At 42.6% G+C, this 22903-nt stretch overlaps 1 protein-coding gene across 3 annotated transcripts in view; it reads right to left on the reverse strand.

Moving 5' to 3' along the window:
- The window catches only part of atf6b (activating transcription factor 6 beta), a 41820-nt gene that overhangs the window by 9186 nt on the left and 9731 nt on the right, over positions 1–22903 (reverse strand). The window contains exons 4-11 of one of the 3 annotated variants that reach the window (XM_079654497.1): positions 22070–22129; positions 21898–21977; positions 21122–21314; positions 12703–12858; positions 12169–12338; positions 10923–11102; positions 7275–7357; positions 2528–2731 (exon numbers count right to left, since the gene is read on the reverse strand). In XM_079654497.1, the coding sequence (XP_079510623.1) occupies positions 2528–2731; positions 7275–7357; positions 10923–11102; positions 12169–12338; positions 12703–12858; positions 21122–21314; positions 21898–21977; positions 22070–22129 (1126 nt within the window). Of the gene's footprint in view, positions 1–2527; positions 2732–7274; positions 7358–10922; positions 11103–12114; positions 12339–12702; positions 12859–21121; positions 21315–21897; positions 21978–22069; positions 22130–22903 lie in introns of all 3 variants that reach the window. The other 2 variants (XM_079654496.1, XM_079654498.1) reach the window with 2 other exon arrangements.

The following is a 22903-nucleotide window of genomic DNA, read 5'->3' on the forward strand; positions in this document are numbered from 1 at the left end:
ACTCGGACACTCCTTGGGTGACTCGGACTTGGACTCGACTACGACTCTCCCTTGGTGACTCGGACTCGAAGAGTGGTGACTCGAGAGTGACTTGGACTCGTGAATTGGTGACTTGACTACAACACTGGAATCTGCTAATCAAACCTGAATTGCCCATGAAAAGTTTAATCAGTGCAGATCTTTGTTTTTTTAATGCAGAAAGACCTACAGTTGTTCTACGTATGTTTTAACGTACACGTCCGCCTTTGAAGGAAAATAATACTTTCAAACCAGCAGAAAAACAATGTGTTCACATGTGAAAGTGAAAGATGTTGGGGAACCTGTCTTGATAGACGCTACAAACATGTTTGTCTGCATTTCTTTCTCATGGTTTTTCTGCTTTCATTCCTCAGTGCAGTAAAATATGTTTGAAAACCAGTTTTTCTAAGACAGTGAGGAAAACCTTATATGCAAAAAGGCAGCAAAAGTTTTTGCAGTACCAAAAATACCAACAGAGTGAGACATCTTCTCTCTAAAGCAGGGGTGCCCAACCAGTCGATCGCGATCGACCGGTCGATTGCGGGGATATTCCAAGTCGATCGCGAGATGTGTCTAAAAATAGAACAACAATATTCTGTTTTATCCTTAATGTCCTGTAACATAATCTTCCTGTGCCAGAATAATGAACTTGAACGCATCAAAGCTTTGTGATTGGCCGGCGTGACCCCATGTGTCGGGGCGTGGCTGGTTGGCAGTGCACTAGTTCGCTGACGTTGTCCGTGGCAACAGGAGTGACAGTCCGCACACACAAGACCGCAATTATGGCAGAAGCAAAAAAGCCCAAAATATATAATTTTCACTCCGAGTGGGAGGATGATTATTTTTGTATCTTTTCCAATTCAAAGTCCATCTGTCTCATCTGCAATGCGAGCGTGGCTTTATCGAAGAAGGGTAATTTAGGAGCGGCATTTCAAAACAATGCACAAACGCTATGAGACGGAATTCCCTCCTAATTCTGCCCTACGCTCCCAAAAGGGGAGGGACCTGAAAGGACAGCTAAATGCACAGCAGTCCATTTTCACCAGGTCCAACAACAAGAGCAAGGCTGCTACCATAGCATCCTATCGTGTCAGTCACGTTCTTGCGAAACACAGCAAGTCTTTCAAAGACGGCGAAGTTGTGAAAGAAGCATTCCTGGAGGCTGCCGACGCGCTTTTGGGGGACAGTAAAAATAACAGTAGCATTTCAACAGGTTTTTGATATAATAAAAACTCAAGTTAGATACCGTTATTAATCAGCTGTAAGTTTTAGTTTGTTTGAACTTATTCATTATAATTATTGTACAAAATGGTATAAGAATGCAAGCATTAAGATCTGTTCTGTTTAAATTGATTATAGTCTATTATCAATTCAGGTTAAGAAACTAGTGTTGCTTGCATACTATTTTAAAAAGGCATTTCTTTTTATACTCTACTAAAATGCAACAAAAAAAGGGTTTGATTCTATTAATTTTGTCTTTTTTATTGCACTTTGGCAGCAGATTCCTGTGTAGCTTCAGATCTGAGTTGTCTTATTAGTAAGCCTAATTTATACTTTTGTAGTAACACTATTTTTATATAATGGCAAAGAAAGTGTTCAGAGTCTTTTCTTTTTTTCATGTGTCATATGTGGCAGCACTGTTCAATGTTTCTTGAAAACATTACCCACTGTAGTATGTGACGTGTGAATAAACTCCAACTCTGTATCAACAACACTGTTGTGTAACTTCAGTTAAATACTTGTATGTGTGTAGATTAGAAAGAGGTAAGATAAAGGATCTGCAGTATTTTATGAAGTATTAATCGTACAAAGGTCAGTTTTATACAAGTAGAAGTGTGTATTTACCTGGTAGTAGGCAGTAATGGCTACGCCTCTCTATTTGGACAGATAGATCTCGGCAGACTGGCAACTTTAAAAGTAGCTCTCGGTTCAAAAAAGGTTGGGCACCACAGCAGGGGTGCCCAACCTTTTTTGAACCGAGAGCTACTTTTAAAGTAAAGGATCATTTCCCAGTAAAAACATACATATAAGATCAAAACGGTAATTTAGGACTCATGAATGTAGAATGTTCATATTGAATACCAACAGCTAAAATGTTAAATCTTTTTTAATGACATCTGTATGAATTAAGGTCTATCTTATTTTATTTTCAGTGTCATTTAGACCAAATAAAGGTATTGTATCGGACTCTGTCTACGGATATTTCATATGGAAGAACTTTGATCAGGTTAATCTTGTTTGGGACATTTCTACTTTTGTCTTTTTCAATGTATTGAACATAACAGTTTCTCATTCACTAAAGATAATATACTATACTATAAGTTAACCCAACCCCCCCCCCCCCCCACAGGTTTATATAAATATCTTTATTTTATCTTTTTTTATTGCACTTACTTTAACTTCTAATGTTCATCAACATATTTCTATTTAATTTCTATTTTTTATATTAATCCTTAAATGGAGCAACTCTCACAAAACAAAGAGAGTCTTCTGTTAATCAGATGTTGACCTGAACTGATATGACTCTGGAGCCTCGTCTCCTGCCTCCTCCTCCAGCTCCGTCCCGTCCTCCACTCTGCTCGGACGGGGGGCGGCCTCCTGCTGATGGGCTTTTTGCTGTTGTTTCTGTTGTTGTTGTTCAAACTCCAGCAGTCTCCGTCCCGTATACGGCACCACCCCGTCCTGTAGACCTGACAGCTTCCTGTCTGTGATGCTGCGGAGAGAAGAAGTCAGAGAGCTCAAATTCAATTACTCTTCGAATTTGAAGATTTCATGGGATGAATATTATATTTCAAATCATTTATTTATCTCACAGCTTTAGGTTTTGGCTATGCGTCACTCTCACTCCTTATTTGGTAACGTGTGTGTATGTGTGAAAAGAAAAAGCATGCGGTCACTTTTCATGTCAACACGAATATGAATGATTTATTTTTTCCTGCACTGACAGCACAGCAGAGGGGGGCAGAGGCCACTAAAACACAGCAACCATTGTGCCTAAACAGGCAAATATGAACCATGCCATTGTTTTAAATGAAACAATTACAATTAAAATATGAACAAAACATTTACAAGAACAACTCAATTGACCTGCTGTAGCCTAGCCTGAACTCAGACCTTCCTCCTGGGCCGCATGGATTTAAACTGGGTGATTGCTTGTGCGTAGTCAAATCGTCAAGGGAGACTGCTGCAGAGGCGATTGCCATTAAGCGTTAGGTCTTTGCCTCGGACAGACGACTTCTCATGGCCGTTTTGATGTTGTTCTGAAGGCTGAACCCGCGCTCTGCTGCTACGCTGGAGACTGGAATTACCAGCGCCACTTCAGCCAACGTTTTGTAGTCGGGAAACATTTCTCCCAGGGAAGTGATCAGAAGTCGGCAAGACTCTCTGAACGAGGGATTTCCCGATCCTGCAAGCACTCGCTTCACTGGGAGGAAATCCCGCAGCATGCGCCCCTTCTGCACCAGTGGTGCAGCTGCATCCCTTTGTGACCCGTAGTGGTAACAGACGCGCTCCAAGGCCTCCAGTCCGTAGCTCTTTAACGCGCTGTCAGCACCCGGATAGCGAGATGCATTGATCACGGCATCGAGATCAGCATTGATGCCTACATGCTCCGAAGGAAATCTTTTTTTGATGGATTTAGTAACCTCCGCGATGTAGTCTGTGCGCACACGTGAAAAGGTCTGAGCATCTGCCTGGGTGAGCGTGATGCCACAGAACTTGCCTTCTTGTAAAGCCTCGTTAAATGTGGTCTCCGCCTCACCTGGCCCATTCATTAAGTCCTCGAGGCTGGCAAGGGTCATGTTCACGGCGGGCTGGATGGGGGAGATGTTGGCATCTTCTTTTTGGAATGTGAGGTTCAAGCGGATCACCACGGCCAAGACGTCAGTCAGCAGGTGATTAAAGGCAGGGAACATGAGCGTTTGGAGGCGCTTTCTAATCCCCTTAGCGACCGGACAGTCTTTGTCAGCTTCCTCCTCCTGCAACTCCAACACCAGAGCAACCCAGTTGGCACGTATGCCCTTAACTGCCCTCTCCAGCGACAGCCAGCGTGTAGCTGATGGTTGTTTTAGGCTCAGCAGGTCGTGTTCCTCCATTTTGTTTTGGAGTTCATTTAGTCGGTGTGTTCGAATGGGCGAATTATTGTATTAAAGAGCATCTTGCAGGTTTTTATTTTTTCTACATTTATGCTTAAACTTGCTTGAAAATTACAATTAAAAAAGCGAATGCAGGATTTGATATGTTTGACGAGACATAAGGGCAGGAATTCAGAGGGAAAGGAGCAATTTTGAGCTCTGCTCTTAAAAACGGCTTTTTTTTAAGGTCATACGTCAAACGCGTCATATTACATCACGCAGGGGACACATCTCCGCTCTCTGACCGCGGGTATAGTAGAGTTGCGTTGAGCAGAGCGGTTGTGTTTTAAGGCGCTGGTATTTTTCGGTAGTTTTACATTGTATTTCACCATTTGTAATCATGGTGCAGTATTGTGTTTGTGCAGGTTGCACAAATACCAGCCTGTCAGGACATCGAGTCCACAGTAAAAAGGACCGGAGCTAGCGTTCGTTCCTGGGTGCGTTGTGCATCCACCTCCCTGCAGCACATACTCTCCACAGCTTTATCAGGAAACCTTATTACTTCTCTCTCTCCCCCCCCCCCCCCTTCGCTGCTCTCTCTCTCTCTCTCCCCTCCGGTACACGGCACCGTAAGACAAAGTGTGGAGTTGCATTAGGTAACGCTGTGGTGGCTGTACTGCTCCAGCCGTCTCCTTTGTGTTTGTTTGTTTCCCCCTGTCTGTGTTGTTTGTGTGTGCGTGGTGGCTGTCACTCCTGGCTCCCGGCTCAACCTCCACTCACCTGCTGCAATCAGCTGTGCACCCTCCCCGACTACACACCTGCTTTCCATCAAGCCATTTACAACGACATATCAACGGAGGCTCCACAACCTTTCTCCGCCAGATCGTCAAGTATCAGCCGTATCTCGCGTCTCTCCTCCGGTACACAGCACCGTAGTGTGGAGTTGCATTAGGTAACGCGAAATACGGCTGATACTTGCGCATTAGTTTCTGTTATGGATCAGTATCAACAGTCCTGCCAGTAACGTTACTATATTATCAATGCTACTTTAGTTATAGCCTGATATATGATAGCTAACTTTACAATGTTGTGATGTGACGTTAGCTAACATTCTGTAGCTAACGCCGGTCACTCACCAAGATAGCTGCCCAGTTCTCCACTGGTTCTCCTCACACCACAGCTCAATTTCTCTCCGATGGCCGTTATTTCTTCTAATCCTTGGCTGCTCCTGGTCGCTTGGACGCCTAGCAGGCTCATAATTATAAGGTTGTGGTCCGTCATATGCATTCGAATATTCATGTTCAACTTCTTCTGTGTCTCCTGTGTCGAAACTAGCATTGGGATCCATGTTTATTAATGCGTTACACCGGCCGCTCTCCCCCTTGTGTCCCCCGTGTTACGTCACACGCGGGAGGTCACGTGCCGAGGCTTTTTTATGCGGAAGTGAACATTTCTTACAAAAACGACGCCAGATGTCACTGTAGTGTATATTTCTGTATATTTTTTTGAAAATCTAGTGTATTCATCATTTTCCTACACATTTATTCACATGTGTCTTTAACCTGGAAGTTGCTCTTTAAGTGTATATGTTATTAATTGTCGTAACATATGCACTTATTTCAGGCACAGCCTTGGAGGCATTGCACGCAGCCAGTGCCGTTCTGTGCACACCACAGTAAATGTTTATGAGGTAGGGACAGTCATTCAGTCGCATCTTTTGTGCAACTCCGGCCTTTCGACCCACCATCACATTCGCTCCATCACTTCCCATACCGACGACCCAGCCATAGCTACACCACGGCCCGATAGCACATCTTTTATTTTTGTTGTGATGCATTCTACAGTGCCAGAGGGTATTACATAATTGCCAATAAACACGGTTTCAGGCTCCCCTTTATGCTGAGGTGTCAGGTATGTGATCAGCATTTTCTCAACCGTGATATTAGTCGTCTCATCTACTATTACCCCGATGTATTTACTGTTGGCGATGCAGTCATCGATAGTGCTAGTTATGGTCATTGCCATCGCCTTCTCCATCTGATTGACTGTCTCATGGTGGGTGTACGTGTGCGCACTGTTGAGGTCTGGACATCCAGCAGATTGTAATAGCTGTATTAGGGTTGGGATATAGGTGGCTCGGGATGTTTGTGTTTGCCATATGCAACACAACCTTCAATTGTGTTTTTAATGCCTCGTTACAGGCAACCTGCGATCCCTCCACATGTTTTACCTTTGCCACGCTCTGGTTGACCACCCTTGAAGCTTCGATGTGGCTATGGCTACGTTTGTGATAATTCAGCGCTGATTTCTGCATCGTCGTGCACCCTCGGACAAATCCGTTACTCATCTTAGCTTTTCTACAGATGTCGCAGAACATTTTGCAATCTTTCCTCCTCAGCCACTTAAACTCTTGCTCCCACTGAACCCGGTACTCCCGCTTCAACTCCTTGCCACTTGCTTGTCCCTCTGCTGCTGGCTGAACGTTGTCAGTTTTACTCTTACTGGCTTGTCCTTCATCCTCCACCGCATCAACCCCTCTTTTTTCACCTCGTTTATCCACACCATCACAATTACTGGGCTTATTAAAAAAGCTTCGGACACTCAGCTGCAGTGGCATTTTGCGATTGCTAAAGCCGGTTAAACAACGAGGCAGGGGCGGCGCCTAGCAACGGCTTAGCAACCCCATTGTTTTGTTATGAAAATGTATCTATATACAGGGCTGCACATAACTGGTGCGCCAAAAAAGAGCATCGGATCATTTGAAAAAAGGCACATTTGCGCACCAACTTTGAGAGAGAGAGAGAGAGAGAAGAGAGAGAAGAGAGATATTTGCGAGTTGCATAAGAACTGGTAAGATAGCAGGGTTTCCCACACGTATTTACTTGGGCAGATTTTTCCGTCATTCTTGGAAAAATTCCGTCAGAGACGGAAAATATTCGGTTAACGCGACCTCTGAATAATATTGAACGATTCTATTCTATTCTATTGTGGCATTGTATAGTTTTTGTTAACTTAGCCACAATTGGCGCGAGAGTATTTTACATGAATCAGTTAACATTCTTTCAAAATGAAGATGCTTCTGGCATGTTCTCAGTCAGTCACTTCTTTGACTACTAAAGTAACTCTTTAGAAGGCCTGAAAAAGCAGTAAGGTGTAAGATGTTAGATAAAGTTTGCAGGATACCTGACGGGTCCGAAGCTGAAGGTCATGAAGAGCAGGACGGCCATCACACACACGGCTCGCTTGTTGCTCGCTGAGTCACTGCCCTGAAAAACACATGTTGCATGTAAACAACTACTGAATATTCACACAGTTATTTTTTTATTTTCAAAATATAATCACCCATTTCTCGTGGGAAATGTGGTATAAGCAGTGAGATAGGTTAGAGCAGGGGTGGGCAATTATTTTTTCCATGGGGCCACATGAGAAACAAAAAATATTGTGGAGGGCCGGGCCAAAAGGCTGAACTCAATTCTGCATAATATTAATTGTATTTCTTTATAAAAAGCAGTAAATAGCATTGTTTTGACAAGCTGGTAAGAAAATAGTTGAGCAATGAAAAAGTGAGGTTGCCTTACAAAAAATGTAATTTATTCAATCAAATTTCCCAAAACAATGGTAAACAAAATGTGAACGTTTTTCACCATTTCTGACTCATATTAGTGAACATTTTCAGTCGCATTCACTACAAAACACATTTTGAGTTTCATATACTGTTGGAAAGTTGTGTAAAGGTTCTTAGCATTCTTAAGACATCACGTCTTTGTGCTCCAAACATTCAGCAAGATACATCATATTGAACTGTCACTGAACATCACTGAACTGTGATTTTGAGAAAAGGCTTCCAAAGAAAGTGTCCCAGTTCACTGCTAGTTGGTTCCTTTACATGCCTAAATTTGTAGTCTAACCACCTCATTTGGTGTTTTTAAGTTCTTTTTTCTTGTTCAGTGAGAGAAATCTAGTCTCTGCTGGGCTTTAACGAGTGCATCGAAGTCAGGTTGAATGTCTGAGGTGGAGATGCGAAGCACAGCTGACAGATGATCATCAGTGAGAGAGGATCTATACCTGGATTTCATAAACTTCATCTTTGAAAATGTTTGTTCACATATGTAGGTAGAGCCAAAGAGAACCAACATCTTCTGAGCATGTCTCCTCATGTTTGGAAAGTTCTCCTCCTCGAGAGAAGAGTAGAAATCCAGCAGAGATCCTGACTTAAAGCGCTCTGCCAGTACTGCATCAGATTGCAGGTCAATGAGTTCCAGCTGAACATCACTGGGTGCATTATCCATACTGCAGGTAAAGGGAGAGGAAATCATGAGCATTTCATCCTCGATTGTTCGGAGATCTTCAAATCGCCTTGAAAACTCACCATGCAATGCTCCTAACATGGATGAGTACCTGCGGAGGTGATCAGCTGATGGTGTGACTTCTTTCAGGGTTTGCATGTGAGTGAGAGTGTTGCTCTCCAGTTGGCTTGAAAGAAACTGCATCTTTCTCATGAAAGCCTTCACCAGGCTGTGCATTTCATGAACAAAAAGGCCCTTGCCTTGCAGTTTGGTGTTCAGTTCATTCATCAGTGCAGTCACATCAACAGCAAATGCAAAATCTGCCATCCAGTCCTCGTCTGAGAGCTCTGGGATGTCTTTGCCTTTCTTCTCACAAAACTCTTGAATCTCTGCTTTCAGGTCCCAAACTCTTTTTAGCACTTTGCCCAGGCTGAGCCATCTGACAGCTGTGTGGTAGCCGATGTCACTATGCTCAGTCTCATGCTCCTCCAAAAGTGCAACAAACTGTCTGTGATTCAATGCCCGTGCCCTGATGAAGTTTACTATTTTAGTAACAACATCGATAACATGGTGAATTTTTAGCACTGACTTGCAAAACACATGTTGGTGTATAATACAATGCAAAAATACCAATTTCTTATCTGCATCGATTTCAGTCACTTTATCTTGCATACGTTTCAAAAGTCCAACATTTTTACCTGTAAGATTTGGACAACCCTCTGTTGTGACACCTGCCAGTCTGTCCCATTTCAGTCCCAGCGTGTCCATGCACGCATTTACCTCCGTGAACAGATCGCTCCCTGTCGTCGTCCCTTTCATCGGCCGCATTGCTGCCAGCTCCTCCGTAATCTTGAAGTCCGGCGTTATCCCACGGACAAATACGAGTAACTGCGCTGTGTCGCGGACATCACAGCTCTCGTCCAAAGCCAAGGAGATAAAGTCAAAACTTGCCACTTCATGTTGCAGCTGAAGCTCCAGATTCCCCGCAATGTCCTCGATCCTTCTCGTCACGGTTCGCCTGGACAGCGGGACTTGCTCAAAGGCTTCTTTTTTTTCAGGGCATATTAGTGCTGCAGAGTCCACTAAGCACTCTTTGACAAACTCCCCCTCTGAGAATGGCTTACTGTGTTTAGCTATTTTGTGGGATATCACGAAGCTGGTCTTGGTTGCTGCATCCTTGGATGTGTGAAGCTTGGTAAAAAAGCCTTGCTGCTTTTGCAGCTTAGCTAGCAAAGCGTTCGATGTGCGCGCCCTTTCAGCATCAGTCAAGTTTTTGTATTTCTCCGCGTGTTTCGTCTCGTAATGCCGACTCAAATTGTAGTCCTTGAACACGGCGATCTGCTCCCCGCAAACTAAACACACGGCTTTACCTCCGACTTCAGTAAATAAATACTTAGCAGTCCAATTTTTGTTGAAAACCCTACATTCGGCATCTACCTTTCTTTTTTTAGCATCAGCTGACATTTTTGAGCGCTAAAGTCGTCTTGTGACAATTATCCAATAACGCGCATGTCTTGATTTGACGTATTGCGTCATTATGTACGTGAATAAAAAACAACTTCAAAATAAAAGCATTGCAGCTTTAGTCCATGCATGAGGTAAAATTAGAAAATATGTTTATTTTGTAATTTCCAATTAACCTTACACGGGCCGGTCAGAGTCAACCAAAGGGCCGTATGTGGCCCGGGGGCCGTACAGTGCCCAGGTCTGGGTTAGAGGATGGTGAGGTTAAACCTGATAAATGTTTTTTAACATTATACTGTCCTTTGATAATGTGAAGAAAATACTGGAATTTCAATTTAAAAGGGAACAGAAGGCCATCATTTCAGCCCCGTTTTTTTAACCCTTTTCCACAAAGGTGGATCGGGTCCCCGATTTGAAACCAGTTTTTCATGTTTCCACTGCAGCCAGTCCGGCCCTCGGCTCAAATTCTGGTTACACTACAGCACCGAAAACAGAGAACCACATTTTCTGGAGGCTGGGGCGGGATTATCATGAACAACAACAGCTCAAGAAGAAAGTTGTTGAAGAATGTGCCGAGATCAAAAAGCAGCCAAGTAGCATTGTGTGGCATTGTGTGTTGGCCACACCAACCTGGAAAAGAATATACATTTGGCTAAATTGTGTTTGCAATCTCAATCTGGCTTCGTAACAGAAGAGCAACATGTGCACAGTCTGCCATTGTTGTTGTTGTCATAAACAGTGATGTCATGATGTGGCTTCTCTCTGGCTTCTATTGTAGGTGGTCTTAGTGACTGCTTGGTTTACACTTTCACCAGAAACCTTAGAGAATCTTTACTTCTGCTGTTCTCTTTCCTTTTGGTATCAGCCTGTTAAGGTTTGTGGATGAAAACAAGATATGAACGTAAAAGGCCTGTAAAGTTTGTAAACACCTTAATTTCCACATACAAATCTTCCTAATGAACTGTAGCCGTTGTCATGACTAATACTACTAACCTACATTAACTACTTTCACCTAGAGTGTGGAAAGGACATGGCGCTGTAATTGAGTTTTGCCGCGGTTATTCTCCCTCTTCTCCCTCACCTCCTTCCCGGCCAGCCTCTCCCTCAGCGCCTGGTTCTCTCTGCGCAGACGCTCGTTCTCCTGCTGGGCCTCCCTCAGTTGAGCCTCCAGGGTCTGCAGGTACTCCTTCTTCTTCTTCCTCGACTGGCACGCAGACTCCCGGTTCTTTATCATCCTCTGCTGCCGCTTCAGCACCTTCATCTGCAGAAGATAGAGGAGGAGGAGGAGGGAGGAAGAAGAAGAAGAAGAGGAGGAGGAGGAGGAGGAGGAGGAGGAGGAGGAGGAAGGGGGTTAGGAAGACATGGGCAAACAGGGGGAGAAGGAAACGTATAAGAAAAAGGAGGAAGGAACGGAAATAGCTCAGAAGAGGGAAGGGTTTTAAGAAAAGGAGGCGGAGGGAGGAAGAAGGGATAAGGAGGACGAAGTGAAAGAAAGGAGGAGGGAAGATTATCAGGATGTTGAAATAGAGGAATAAAAGAGAGGAACACAAATAGAGCAAAGGTTTAACACCCTGAGGTTACCAAGTCAACATATATCAGTTAATGTGAGAGGTGTCAGGTGAAACACTCAGGCCTTCAGTGGGATGTTACTAACCCTTCTACACTGTGTTCTCTCTAAATCACTTACCTGACACACACAAAAAAGATCCCATCTCTTACATGTTGCTTTAGCTACAGTGAATGCACTTAAAGCAGCCACGTAAGATATCATAATAATACATTTGATTTAAGGCGCCTTTCGTGTATGCCAACATTGATTCAGGCTCAAATGCATTTTGTATTTCTGTCATGACTGAGGCTAAATACTTCTGATGAAACAAATGCCATGAGTGTGTTCTTCCTGTGGGCAAGATGGTGCAGGGTTTATCCCTCAATTAAAAAAAGACATAAATAAGTTTCATTGTCCGCATTTCCTAGTTCAACTAGGCAATCTGCATACCTCTAGCTACCCAAACCATTGTACTTAGAAACGCTTCAGCTCTTTCAGGATAATCAAACTTTACTTGTAAATTGTATGCTTTCTAAAATATATATATATTTTTTACAATATCACTCAATGGAGCAATGTGTGTGTGTGTGTGTGTGTGTGTGTGTGTGTGTGTGTGTGTGTGTGTGTGTGTGTGTGTGTGTGTGTGTGTGTGTGTGTGTGTGTGTACGTACACAAATATGGTTCACATATTATGGAATAATAATAAATAAAAAAATAAGCTCACTTGAATACAGGCAGGTTTCTTGTTGAGATTCAATGAAATATCCAGACAACTCACATCGATATCCATGCAGTTGTTGCCAGGTAACGTTGTCGTTGCCGGAACGATGGGTTTGCTGCAGGGCAGGGCTGTGGGACTTGGGCAGTGCTGCTGGATGCCGGGGGACACAGGCTCCATTTTGACGATGGCCGGGGTGGAACCGAGGCAGACAGACTGAGACAAGACGACTGGAGGAGGGAAGAGGGGGGGGGATTTGAGCATCTGAGATTTGTTTGAAGGGAAGTTATTCAGTGTTGCTCAGTAAAACCCAAGCTCTGCTAAATGCCTCCATAACATAAAGCATTCATCTGTCTGCACTAGTTATCAATACAATAAACATAATTTTATTTTATTGTATATGTCATTTGACATTCTGTTCTTGTGCATCTTATTCTATTTACATGAATATAGACTCCTGCATTTACTTGGTCACTTTCCAAAACTTTCTGCATCATTTAGCTTAATGTATTTATTTTTCTGACATGTATATAGTTGACTTCATCTTCATTACTTGCTTTCAAATGAATTTGAATAAAACATAAAGACTGTTACCAGGTCTGTTCTGGTCCATGGAGGGGAGGCCCTGCAGGATGGGGGCTGCGGGGGGCTGGGTGACGGGGAGGCTGGAAACACACACCGGTCTGGGCTGGATGGGAGGTTTGGTGCTCAGGATGGAGCTGGCCTTTAACGTGGCTGGACCCGGTAGAACTTGAGGGGACAGAAAAAAAATAACCCTTAAAACAAACGCTCGCTAAGCGGTGCTACGACTCTGGTTATCAACTCGGTAACTCTAGCCAGGATTTCTCTGTCCGGCTGAGTGCGCGTTCACATGAAAGGGGCGTGGTTAGCAACATTTGACCAACCACAAACATGGACAAGCGTACTGACAACGCAGCGTCATACACTTCCTGAATGAAAAGTGAACTATAACATTAGAGAATTATGAAGACGTTAAACTTTAAACATCCATGACTTAAACACATTATCCAGGATAAAAGCCACATAGTTGCACCTGCAAGGTGAATACAGCTGGTAACAGAAAAAGTGTTTGAATGCATACATTAACGTACGTTATTCGCCCCATCAGCCAGGAATTTCTTGGAGCATTTTCGTCGACGATAAGGACAATGTCCCCGGTTGCAAAATTGCTCCTTTTCCTGTTCCAATTTTACCTTATTTGGAGTTCCGGGAGGTATTCTTTGTCCATCGCTTCCAAAATAAGTTGGCCATGTACTGAATTTGGCGCCATCTTCTCTTCCAGTGGCAGTCGCTCGGATTAAAGACACCAGGCGGAAAAAACGGTTTTGATTTGAGAAGCAAAAGGTGATTGGGAGTGAGGGGCTCTAAATCTCCAGGGTCGTTGGAAACAGTCGTTATTGGTCGTTCATTTATGATCGCCTCCACTTCGCAGAAAAGTGTGGCAAGTCCTTCCTCGCCAAGCTTCTGTTCTTGCGTGAGGGCACTGAGAATGCGTCTGACGGTTCTGATTTGTCTTTCCCAGATTCCTCTATGGTGGGAGCCTGCTGGTGGGTTAAATATCCAGTTTATTTCCTCTTTAAGAAGCTTGTTCTGAATTTGTGTTTGGTTTAACTCCTGTATTGCTTCTTTTAGTTCACGTTGAGCTCTAACCAAGTTGGTTCCGTTGTCTGAACTCATGACCTTGACAGGGCCTCTTCTTGCAATGAATCTCCTGATGGCATTAATGCAAGAGTCAGAGTTGAGACTGTGTGCAAGTTCAAGGTGAACTGCTCTGATGTTTTGACAGGTAAAAAATACACCGTATCTTTTAACTGTGGCTCTTCTCGGTTTCAACTCAAATGGGCCAAAGCAATCCACACCCACGTTTGTGAAGGGCGGATCATCAGGGGTAACTCTTTCTTCCGGCAAGTCTGCCATGAATTGCTGACTTTTTACACAACTGAGTTTCCTGCAGGTTACACATTTAGAGAGGATTTTTTGGATGGCAGAATTTCCTCCAGGAATCCAATATTTCTGTCTTAAACCTGACAGAGTATGAGTCCTTCCAATGTGCCCTATGTTCTCATGGATATGTGTGATGAGGAGTTGAATCACATGATTGTTTGCAGGTAAGATAATTGGGCTTTTGGCTTCAGCTGGCATTGCAGATTTCGCTAACCTTCCGCCAACTTTTACCAAGTTGTTCTGGAGAATGGGTGCTAGTTTTTGAAGATGACTGCTCCTTTTTACTGCAAGTCCTTTCTTTAGCGCAGTTATCTCATCCTTAAATGAAGCGGACTGACAAAACTGAAATATGGCAGCTTCCGCTTCCTCCAAGTTTTCAACAGTGAGAGGTCCTTTTTCATGTTTTGCTCTTTTCCTTCAAATCCATTTTTGCCCTCGCCATCAGAGCGGATTTTATGCGTAGCATCCAGGCCACAGCTTTTTCAGGCTATGTCAGTGGGAATAGTAAGTGAGTAACTTGTTCACTGTCACAGAGCTTTCTTCCATGGGGGTGGCACTTACTGCAAAAACTTTCACTTCAGGGTCGCTGGCTGTTAGTCAAATCTGGAGATTTAGGCCATTGATGCTCAGGGAGACTAAGGAACTCTGGTCCCCTTAACCAGGATTCATCTCTCAGAAAGCGACTTACAGAGATTCCCCTTGAAACAGTCAGCTGGATTCAGGCAACCATTAACATACCTCCATTGGGAAGTCTCTGAAGCAGCTCGAATGACTGTGACTCTGTTGGTGACGAAGGGGTGGAATCTTTTTGTTTCATTTTGTATGTACTTCAGCACAGACGTGCTGTCAGTCCAAAACACGGATGGCTGGAGTTTAAGCTCTAACTCTTCCTGCAACATGCGGTCCATCCGGACGGCTACAGTGGCAAGCTCCATTCTTGGGATGGTCACAGGTTTGAGTGGAACTACTCTGGCCTTACCCATGATAAAGGAACAATGAACTGCGTTTGTTTTGTTCATTAGGCGAAGGTAAGACACCATTCCGTAACCACTTTCACCAGCATCTCCAAAGTGGTGAAGCTGAGCTGAGACTGGATCTCCAAAGTTGAGTGGTGTTGAGTGGTTTTGAATTTGAAGTCTCTCAGTAATTGTGGTGTAGCCAGCTCAACCACTGTTCCTTACATTCTTCAGGAATATTTTCATCCCATCCTAGCCTTATTCCTGTTAATGTTTGCAAGATTTGCTTTGCAGGGAGGATCACAGGGGACAACATACCCAGTGGATCAAATATAGAGGTCACGACTGACAGAATGCCTCTCCTGGTAAGTGTGTTATCCTGAGGAGTGAATTTGAAATTGAATGAGTCCGTTTCCGTGCACCACTGAACTCCGAGAGCTCTTTCAACAGGTAGGGTACTTTTATCCAGATCCAGATCCTTGATTTCCTTTGATCTACTTTCCTCAGGTATTGTTTGCAGTAGAGCTCTGCTGTTGCTTACCCATTTGTTTAACTTAAAACCACCCTTACTGCACAGGCTTTTAAGTTCTTTTAGATTATCTTCCTCTTGTCTTCCATTGATTTTAGGCAATCGTCCACATAAACATTTCTTAACATCGAAGAGACTGCCTCTGGGCTAAAGTCATCCATATTGTCTCTTGCACACTGTTGTAGGGCAAAGTTGGCACAACTAGGCGAGGATGTTGCTCCAAAGATGTGTACAACCATTTGGTACGCTTCTAGCTCACTACTGAGATCTCCATCGGGCCACCACAAGAATGTGAGAAGATCTGAGTCTTCCTCTGGCACCTTGACCTGATGAAACATGGCTTCAATATCTGCCATGAATGCAATGTTCTTCTGCCGGAATCTTGTAAGGACACCAATAAGACTGTTGGTTAAATCTGGGCCTTGGCGAAGACGTGCATTCAGAGATGTGCCCTGGTAAATTGCACCGCCATCAAAAACCACCTTTATCAACAACATCCGCCATGAATTCTTTGTACTCCTTGTAGAATTTGTTGTTTTTTTGGAATTTTCTTTTTAGGTTCAAAGCTCTTTGTTCATTAACACGTCTATTATTGGGAAAATCAAGTCCTTTTTTCTTTAATCAGACCCTCCAGAAAAACGCGATTCTGCGATCGCAGAATTTACCGCATAGTCAGCAAAATGGCGCAGATTTTTAAAAGGCCGCATATTTATCATAAGGCCGCATAATCCCCGCATTTTTCCACACAAAGTTGAGAGAAAAAAAAGTTAACTCGTCTTGACGTGACGTCATCAGCTCACGCATCACAGAATGTAAACAACACTGTATAGAGTGAACGTGTGGAGCTCACACGATAGAGAAAACACCAAGATGAAAAAATCTAATCCATCTCATTTACCGACGAACATTTCTACTACAGACCGGGCAAAAAGTGGGGGGAAACTATTCTGCACCCCGTGCAACTGTGTGTTGGAGCATAAGAGAAAATCGACGGTGACGACCCACTTTGATTCATTCAAACATTCGAAAATGCTTTCTGCTGCTGCGGACAAGAAAGCCAAACAACTCACGTTCACCGAGGCATCAACCTCCAAAACCCTTTCGAGGGCTACAAGAAACGAAGTGAGTAGCCTACAAGATTGAAGCTGGTCAGATAACGAACGAGTAAATGAAAACAGAATGAGGCGGAGAAGTGTGTGTGTGAGATTAAAATAGCCCAATTGCTTTTACAATAAATAAAAATTGAATGTGTTTAATTGAACAGTAAAGGGGTTTAACGTTAGTGGCAGGTTGTGTGTGAGAGAGAATAAATAAGACAGCCCAATATTTAAAAAATTGTTATTCTTTTTCCCCGCATATTTAGCATATTTCCGCATATTTTGCAACTTCCCGCAATTTCACCGCATAAAATCACATAAAAACCCTGCATGTTTAATCTCATAATCAAGGAATTTAGCCCGCATAATCAAGGATTTTTGCCCGCGTTTTTCTGGAGGTTTTTTTTTCAATGGCAGCCCAATACTGTAGTGTCCGTCTACCAACTTGACAGAATTAGAGACACTTTCCATGAACTTGTGATCCTCTCTTGACATTTTCAGACGCTCCTTGTACTGATGTTCTGGAAAGTCGAGCTTCACTTGCTGCTTCAACAATTCCTCGATTTCCACAACAGAAATTCTGTTTGCTGCAACGACTGGCTTAATCCAACGAGTCGTATCTGACCTTCCTAGAGATCCATTTATTGTCCAACCTAAAATGGTCTTAACAGCGTACGGGCCATTCCCTTGGCTGTTTATGACTTTGCATGGCTCTAGAGCTTTGGGCACGTTGCACCCAATTAGCAAGCCAACCTCTGGATCAATTTGTGGTATATTGACCTCTTTCAGGTATTCCCATTGTTCCACGTCCTCCTGAGAGGGAATATTTGCCTTTCGTACTGGTATTTTTGTTTTGGGAATAAACAGGTGGAAGTGATACATACTGGTTACTTTCAAGACCACATATTTCAAGGTCACATGCGACAGATGTTTTAGCTGACTCCTCTTTATTCATTGTTCGTAGGAGTATCTCCGTGTTGCGTCCAGTCACTTGAAGCTGCTGTAGAATGGACTGTGCAAAAGGTAGCCGTACTACCTGGGTCCAGAAAGGTGTATGTTGTTATGATGGTATTACCCTTTTTTGTTTTCACCTTCACAGGAATGATAGCCAGGGTGCCTTCAGGCTTTTATTGATGTTTGGTTTATGCTTGTTGGCATTCAAATGAGCATTTTCTTGCTCTAATTCTGTACTCACAAACTGTGAGTTATCCCAATATGCATTCATTCATTCATTCTGTCTCCTGCTTGGTACATGCCTGCATGAGAATCCTCCATTCCTTTGATTACACTTAATTTTGCAGTGTTTGCTGCAATATCTGTTTCAAGTTCCAGCTGTTCCTTTCTTGCCTTCAAACCAGCTTCCTCCCTTTCCAGTGCTTGCTTCTGAGCCCGCCTAGCAGCTTGTGCTAACAATTCTGCACTTTGACTTTCCAACTTTATTTTAGCAGATGAGATAGAAGACCGAGAGGATCTCCTTGAACTTTGTGAATGAACACTCTTTACGTTTGAAATACTGTCCTGAGGTGCAACACTCCTGCAATATGTCCTTTTTTTTTTCTTTCTGGACCACATTGGACACGGGAGCATCAGCGATCCAGTTTAAGACCTCCTGAGTAAACTCTTCCAAGGCAGCTGCTTTGGGGTTGTACCATTCATCCTGATCCATTTCTTTCTCCTCCTCAGTGGACATTAAAGCTTGAACAGAATCATTTAACTGTTCCATTTCCTTGCGTAGTTGTTTTTCGACTTAACCAGTTCCACATTGCAGACATTTTCCATTAATTGTCTGATTTCATTTATTTTCCTTGTCAATGCACCCAATTGTGCACTCCTTGATGAATTCAGTCGCTTGAGCCTTTCCATATACACACAGTCAATGTCACTTTCCAAGCTTTCCAAGTCTGCCATTTTTGTTCAAGACAACACATTTATTCCTTTTGAATTTTACTTCATTGTTTGTGGACTTTCATTGTCTTGCCTTGATTTCCCTTGCATTTTGTACTGTTTGCCGCGAGTTGAGACATTTCCAACAGTTTTTGAACGCTCCACAGCAGTGACGCGTTACATACGTAGTTGGAGGAGGAGTGATTGTTGCCTTCAGTCATTCACGTTTCACAACACCGTCGTTCCAGGAAGTAGAATCCGTAGTAAAACGAAGGCGAGTGTTTGGCACACTGTTATGAGTTCTGAGTTCTTGTTTTCAAAACAAACGTTTCCACGGACCAGCGCTCATCAAGCTGGATTTTTTGACGAATAAAAGAGCCTTCTTTCCACCTTTCTTAAGCTCTTTTCTGTTCTTTGGTTTTAGCATCTGGCCGACGCGCTCACACATCACTCAGAGAAATAGTGTTTATTTTTGGTACATTTATTTCCATGTTATCGTTTCCATTTCTTCACTGTTCGTTCTCTTCTTTAAAAAACACAAATGAAGGTATTTTCAGACGATGTTCAAACAGTTATCGTCATTTAAATAAACAAATCTTATCTTCTCTGCAGTGCAGCGGTCAAAAAACCGTGTGGCTTCACAACCAAAATAGAACTCAGAGTATAATCAGCAGGACTCTTTTAACCAGCTGAGGCAATCGCAGCACCAATCAGCCGCTCCGCCCCACCGTGGCTGCGGATCCCGATCAAATGACACCAATCAATTATACTCCATTACATACATTAAATCAGGGGTGGGGAACCTCCGGCCTCCGGGCCGTATACGGCCCACGAGACCATTTGGTACGGCCCTCGAGGTAATTTATAAACACACGCAAAAAAGAAAAAGATTGAAGAAATCTAGACAGCAAAAAAAAAAGAAAAAAGCGAGTGCCTGTTTTTCCTGGCCAAGATCAGGGTCCTTGAACACAACACGAGCCAAACGTGTCATCACGTGGTATGTCTCGTCTGACAGGGGTGCAATTCTGAGGAGAGCACCAGAACGCCGCTCCGGCACTTCAGAAATTGCAGTACCCATAAGGAGCCGTACACATGCCGCAGTTTTTGCGTGGCTGTGTCTTTAGTTGAAAGCCCAGTGGGCGATCTGTTCATCTGTCATACTGATCATACAGTCAATAACTTTGTTGTTATTAGCATCTGGTTAGCTAGCTATGCTAACGAATAGAAGAAGCTTTTTCTCCAACCAGTAGGTAAAGGCACATCTTTATCATCATCTTTATTGATATCTTTATTTATTGTATCTTTATTTATCTGTTATTATTTTTGTTTTACTTGCTTGTAAGCGCTTTGAGCACCAGGAAAAGCGCTTTATAAATGTAATGTATTATTATTGATATGATCATTATAGTTAGAAAAAAATAAGAGAATAAAGTAAACAGGTATAAAATACTATATGACAGTAAAACAAAGTTGTTATTAATAAACAAGAATACAGTTTGAACGGGGGGTGATTTGTAAAATATCCATAAAGAAAAAGAAAATCTGCTTACAGTTCTCTTTCATATGGATGTTGAGATGTATCCATAGATCTCTTCATTTTGCTCTCAAAGTGCACCAGATTGATGCTTTTAACTTAAACATTTAAAAACAAATCTTCCCAGGGGAGCATGCCCCCCGGACCCCCTTAGAGGAGGTAAGGTCCTCCCCCACTTAAATCATGTCCACATGGATAGGAAACTAAATACATTTGCACACATCTTGTGTCCATATCTTTCTGTTTTGGTGGTCATACCACAACCGTGCACGTGCATGCATGCATGCGCGAGTCATGGTGAGATATCTGGATTAAGAGGTTGCTTTTTATTTGCACAGCATGAAAGAAAGGCCAAATGAATGGGCTGTGATTTTAGTTTTTTTAAGCAGAGGTCAATAATTTGTACGGCCCTCGGAGGATGTTGAAAAAATTGAAATGGCCCTTGAGAGGAAAAAGGTTCCTCACCCCTGCATTAAATGATTAAATAATCAAAATAACGAATCAACGTTTTGGCTCCTACAGATGTGATTCACAGTGCCGTGGACTGTAGGCTACGTAATGTTACTTTGATCCGGTTACTTATGTTGTGGCAGATATTTAAGTAAGCTTTCTTAAAGCTAATGATATAATAGTCAGATTGCTCTGAAGATGGGAGGTGATATTCTATTCATTTTCACGTTCACAGTCAGTTGATTTTTGCCGCCCGTCTTTCCTGCAACGGCAGCATTTCTATATTTCCTTTCTCCTGTAATATGACTTGACCGCTTTAAACTCCGCACACGGAGCTCTGATTGGTCAGCAGGCTGTGCTTTCAATGAGTTGATCTCTTAGCCTGCAACCTAACCTGCTTCGGGGCAGGTTAGCCGTTCAGCATAAGTTGCCATGGAGATCTAGCCCGGTAAGAAGAGAACCAGCGTTGTAGGACCGGAAACCCAGAGTTAACCCTGAAGTTACCTCACTAAGTGAAAATCCGGCTTCGTAGTACAGGCCTCTGGCCTCTGAACTACAACTCCCAGAGAAAAACAAACATGTTGGTGTGTGGCGCTACCTGAAGCCTGCGTCTGAATCCCACCGAGGACTGCTGGGATCTGTGCTGCTAACGGCGTCTGTAGCTGTGCCTGTAGCTGGGCCTTTGGTTTAGCTGAAGTTGCCACGGTGACCTCCAAGGACCCCAGCGGAGGGGACAGCACGTCTCCGTACATGTAGGGAGGAGTGGGGGGGTTTTCCCCTTTAACTGTGATCTGGAAGAGAAGACGCAGTCAGATTTGTAAACATGTAAAATGACTTATAATAATCTGTACTAGGACACCTGATTTATGCTGCTGCAAACATAATGTCTTATGTTTCATTATATTACATAAAGAACATTTCTAAATGTTGGTATTGTAGCAGGGTTTTTTTCCAGACCCTTGTATTAGAGACATTATTTATATGTCCATATTCATCTATTTATATGTTCATATATATACATATTTATTTCCAAATGTCCTCAGTTAATGCAAGCTTTAACGTTTCAGCATGTTAACTTCCTTTTAAAATGTTTTTCTTTCTCCAGCCCTTTCACATTTATAGGAAGACTTTTAATGTGAAAATACATGTTTTTTGTTTTTATGGTAGCTTAATATCCATCAAGAGAGCAACATAGGAGAACAGACTGGGTTGATTTAATCACAGTTGTAGCTCTTTTGTGATTTGTCACTTTGAGTCGTTTTTTCCTTTTCCATGTTTTAGAGAGAGCAAACAAACCTTCACTAATCAATGTTTATGATGATAAACGAGACACATGTTTACACAACTCATCAAAAGTCATTACTTAACACACACCTGAGGGTCTGGGGATGCTGCAGAGCATTCAGAACTGAATGAGGATGCAGGAGAGGGAGGCTCTGCCTTCACCTGGAACACTGGACACACAACCAAAAACATTAACTAATGAAATACTGACAATTTGAGCAAATCTGTTTTTGTTAAATTGATCAGAACTCAGAAAACGTACACATTTCCACAGGTAACGGCTTAGTGATGGTCATTTCACTTTTGATCACAGGAGCCTCCCCTTCAGAGAAGAATGACACGAGTATGTTAAGACAAAGAAAGAGGATTTCAAACTGCCAAACCAAGGCTCAAATGTGAGCTTACTGAAAATAATAATAATAATAATATATCTGCAAACTCATTCAAAAGACATAACAGTAGGAGAAGCAGTCTACAATAAAAATATAGATGCTAAAGATGAATGTTTAAGTTGGAGTGTTTGTGAGGAATGGGAACTTTTGTTCAGGGAAACAATTCCACCAAAATCTGTGGTACTGCAAACATATAAAATAAGTTCCTCATCTAACAAAGAGTTGATGACAGCAACAGTCTGACTTTCAGCTGCATCACTTTCTGAAGGTGAAAAAACAATGCATATAATACAACATTATTTCTGGCTATGATATGCTTGGAAAAAAGCTTGCAGGGATATAAGAGTTGGTTATCATTGTGCTGTTCTTTAAGTTGAAACATAACTGAATGATTATATTTACACAAAGAATAATGAGAGTTTATGACAAGCTTTACGAGTCACGGATTAAAAACGGAAAGAAGAAGCAACTTCATGTCTTTTAAAGGATGTTTTTTTTCCTTTTTAAAAGATGAGTCTTGCGATGGTATTCAACATGTTATAGTTAGTTATTAAACTAACTACACATCACCACGGCTAAGCTAAAGGACGCTAATGTTGAGTGTGATGATGCATAATAGTCTTATTTAGTCTGTTGGCAACTGCTGTTTTCATGACAAACAGAAGCTACATTCAGTGGAGCAATTACTGACATCCTAAAAGAAA

The sequence above is a fragment of the Notothenia rossii genome (assembly GCF_949606895.1).
Source record: "Notothenia rossii genome assembly, chromosome: 10".
Taxonomy (NCBI): Eukaryota; Metazoa; Chordata; class Actinopteri; order Perciformes; family Nototheniidae; genus Notothenia; species Notothenia rossii.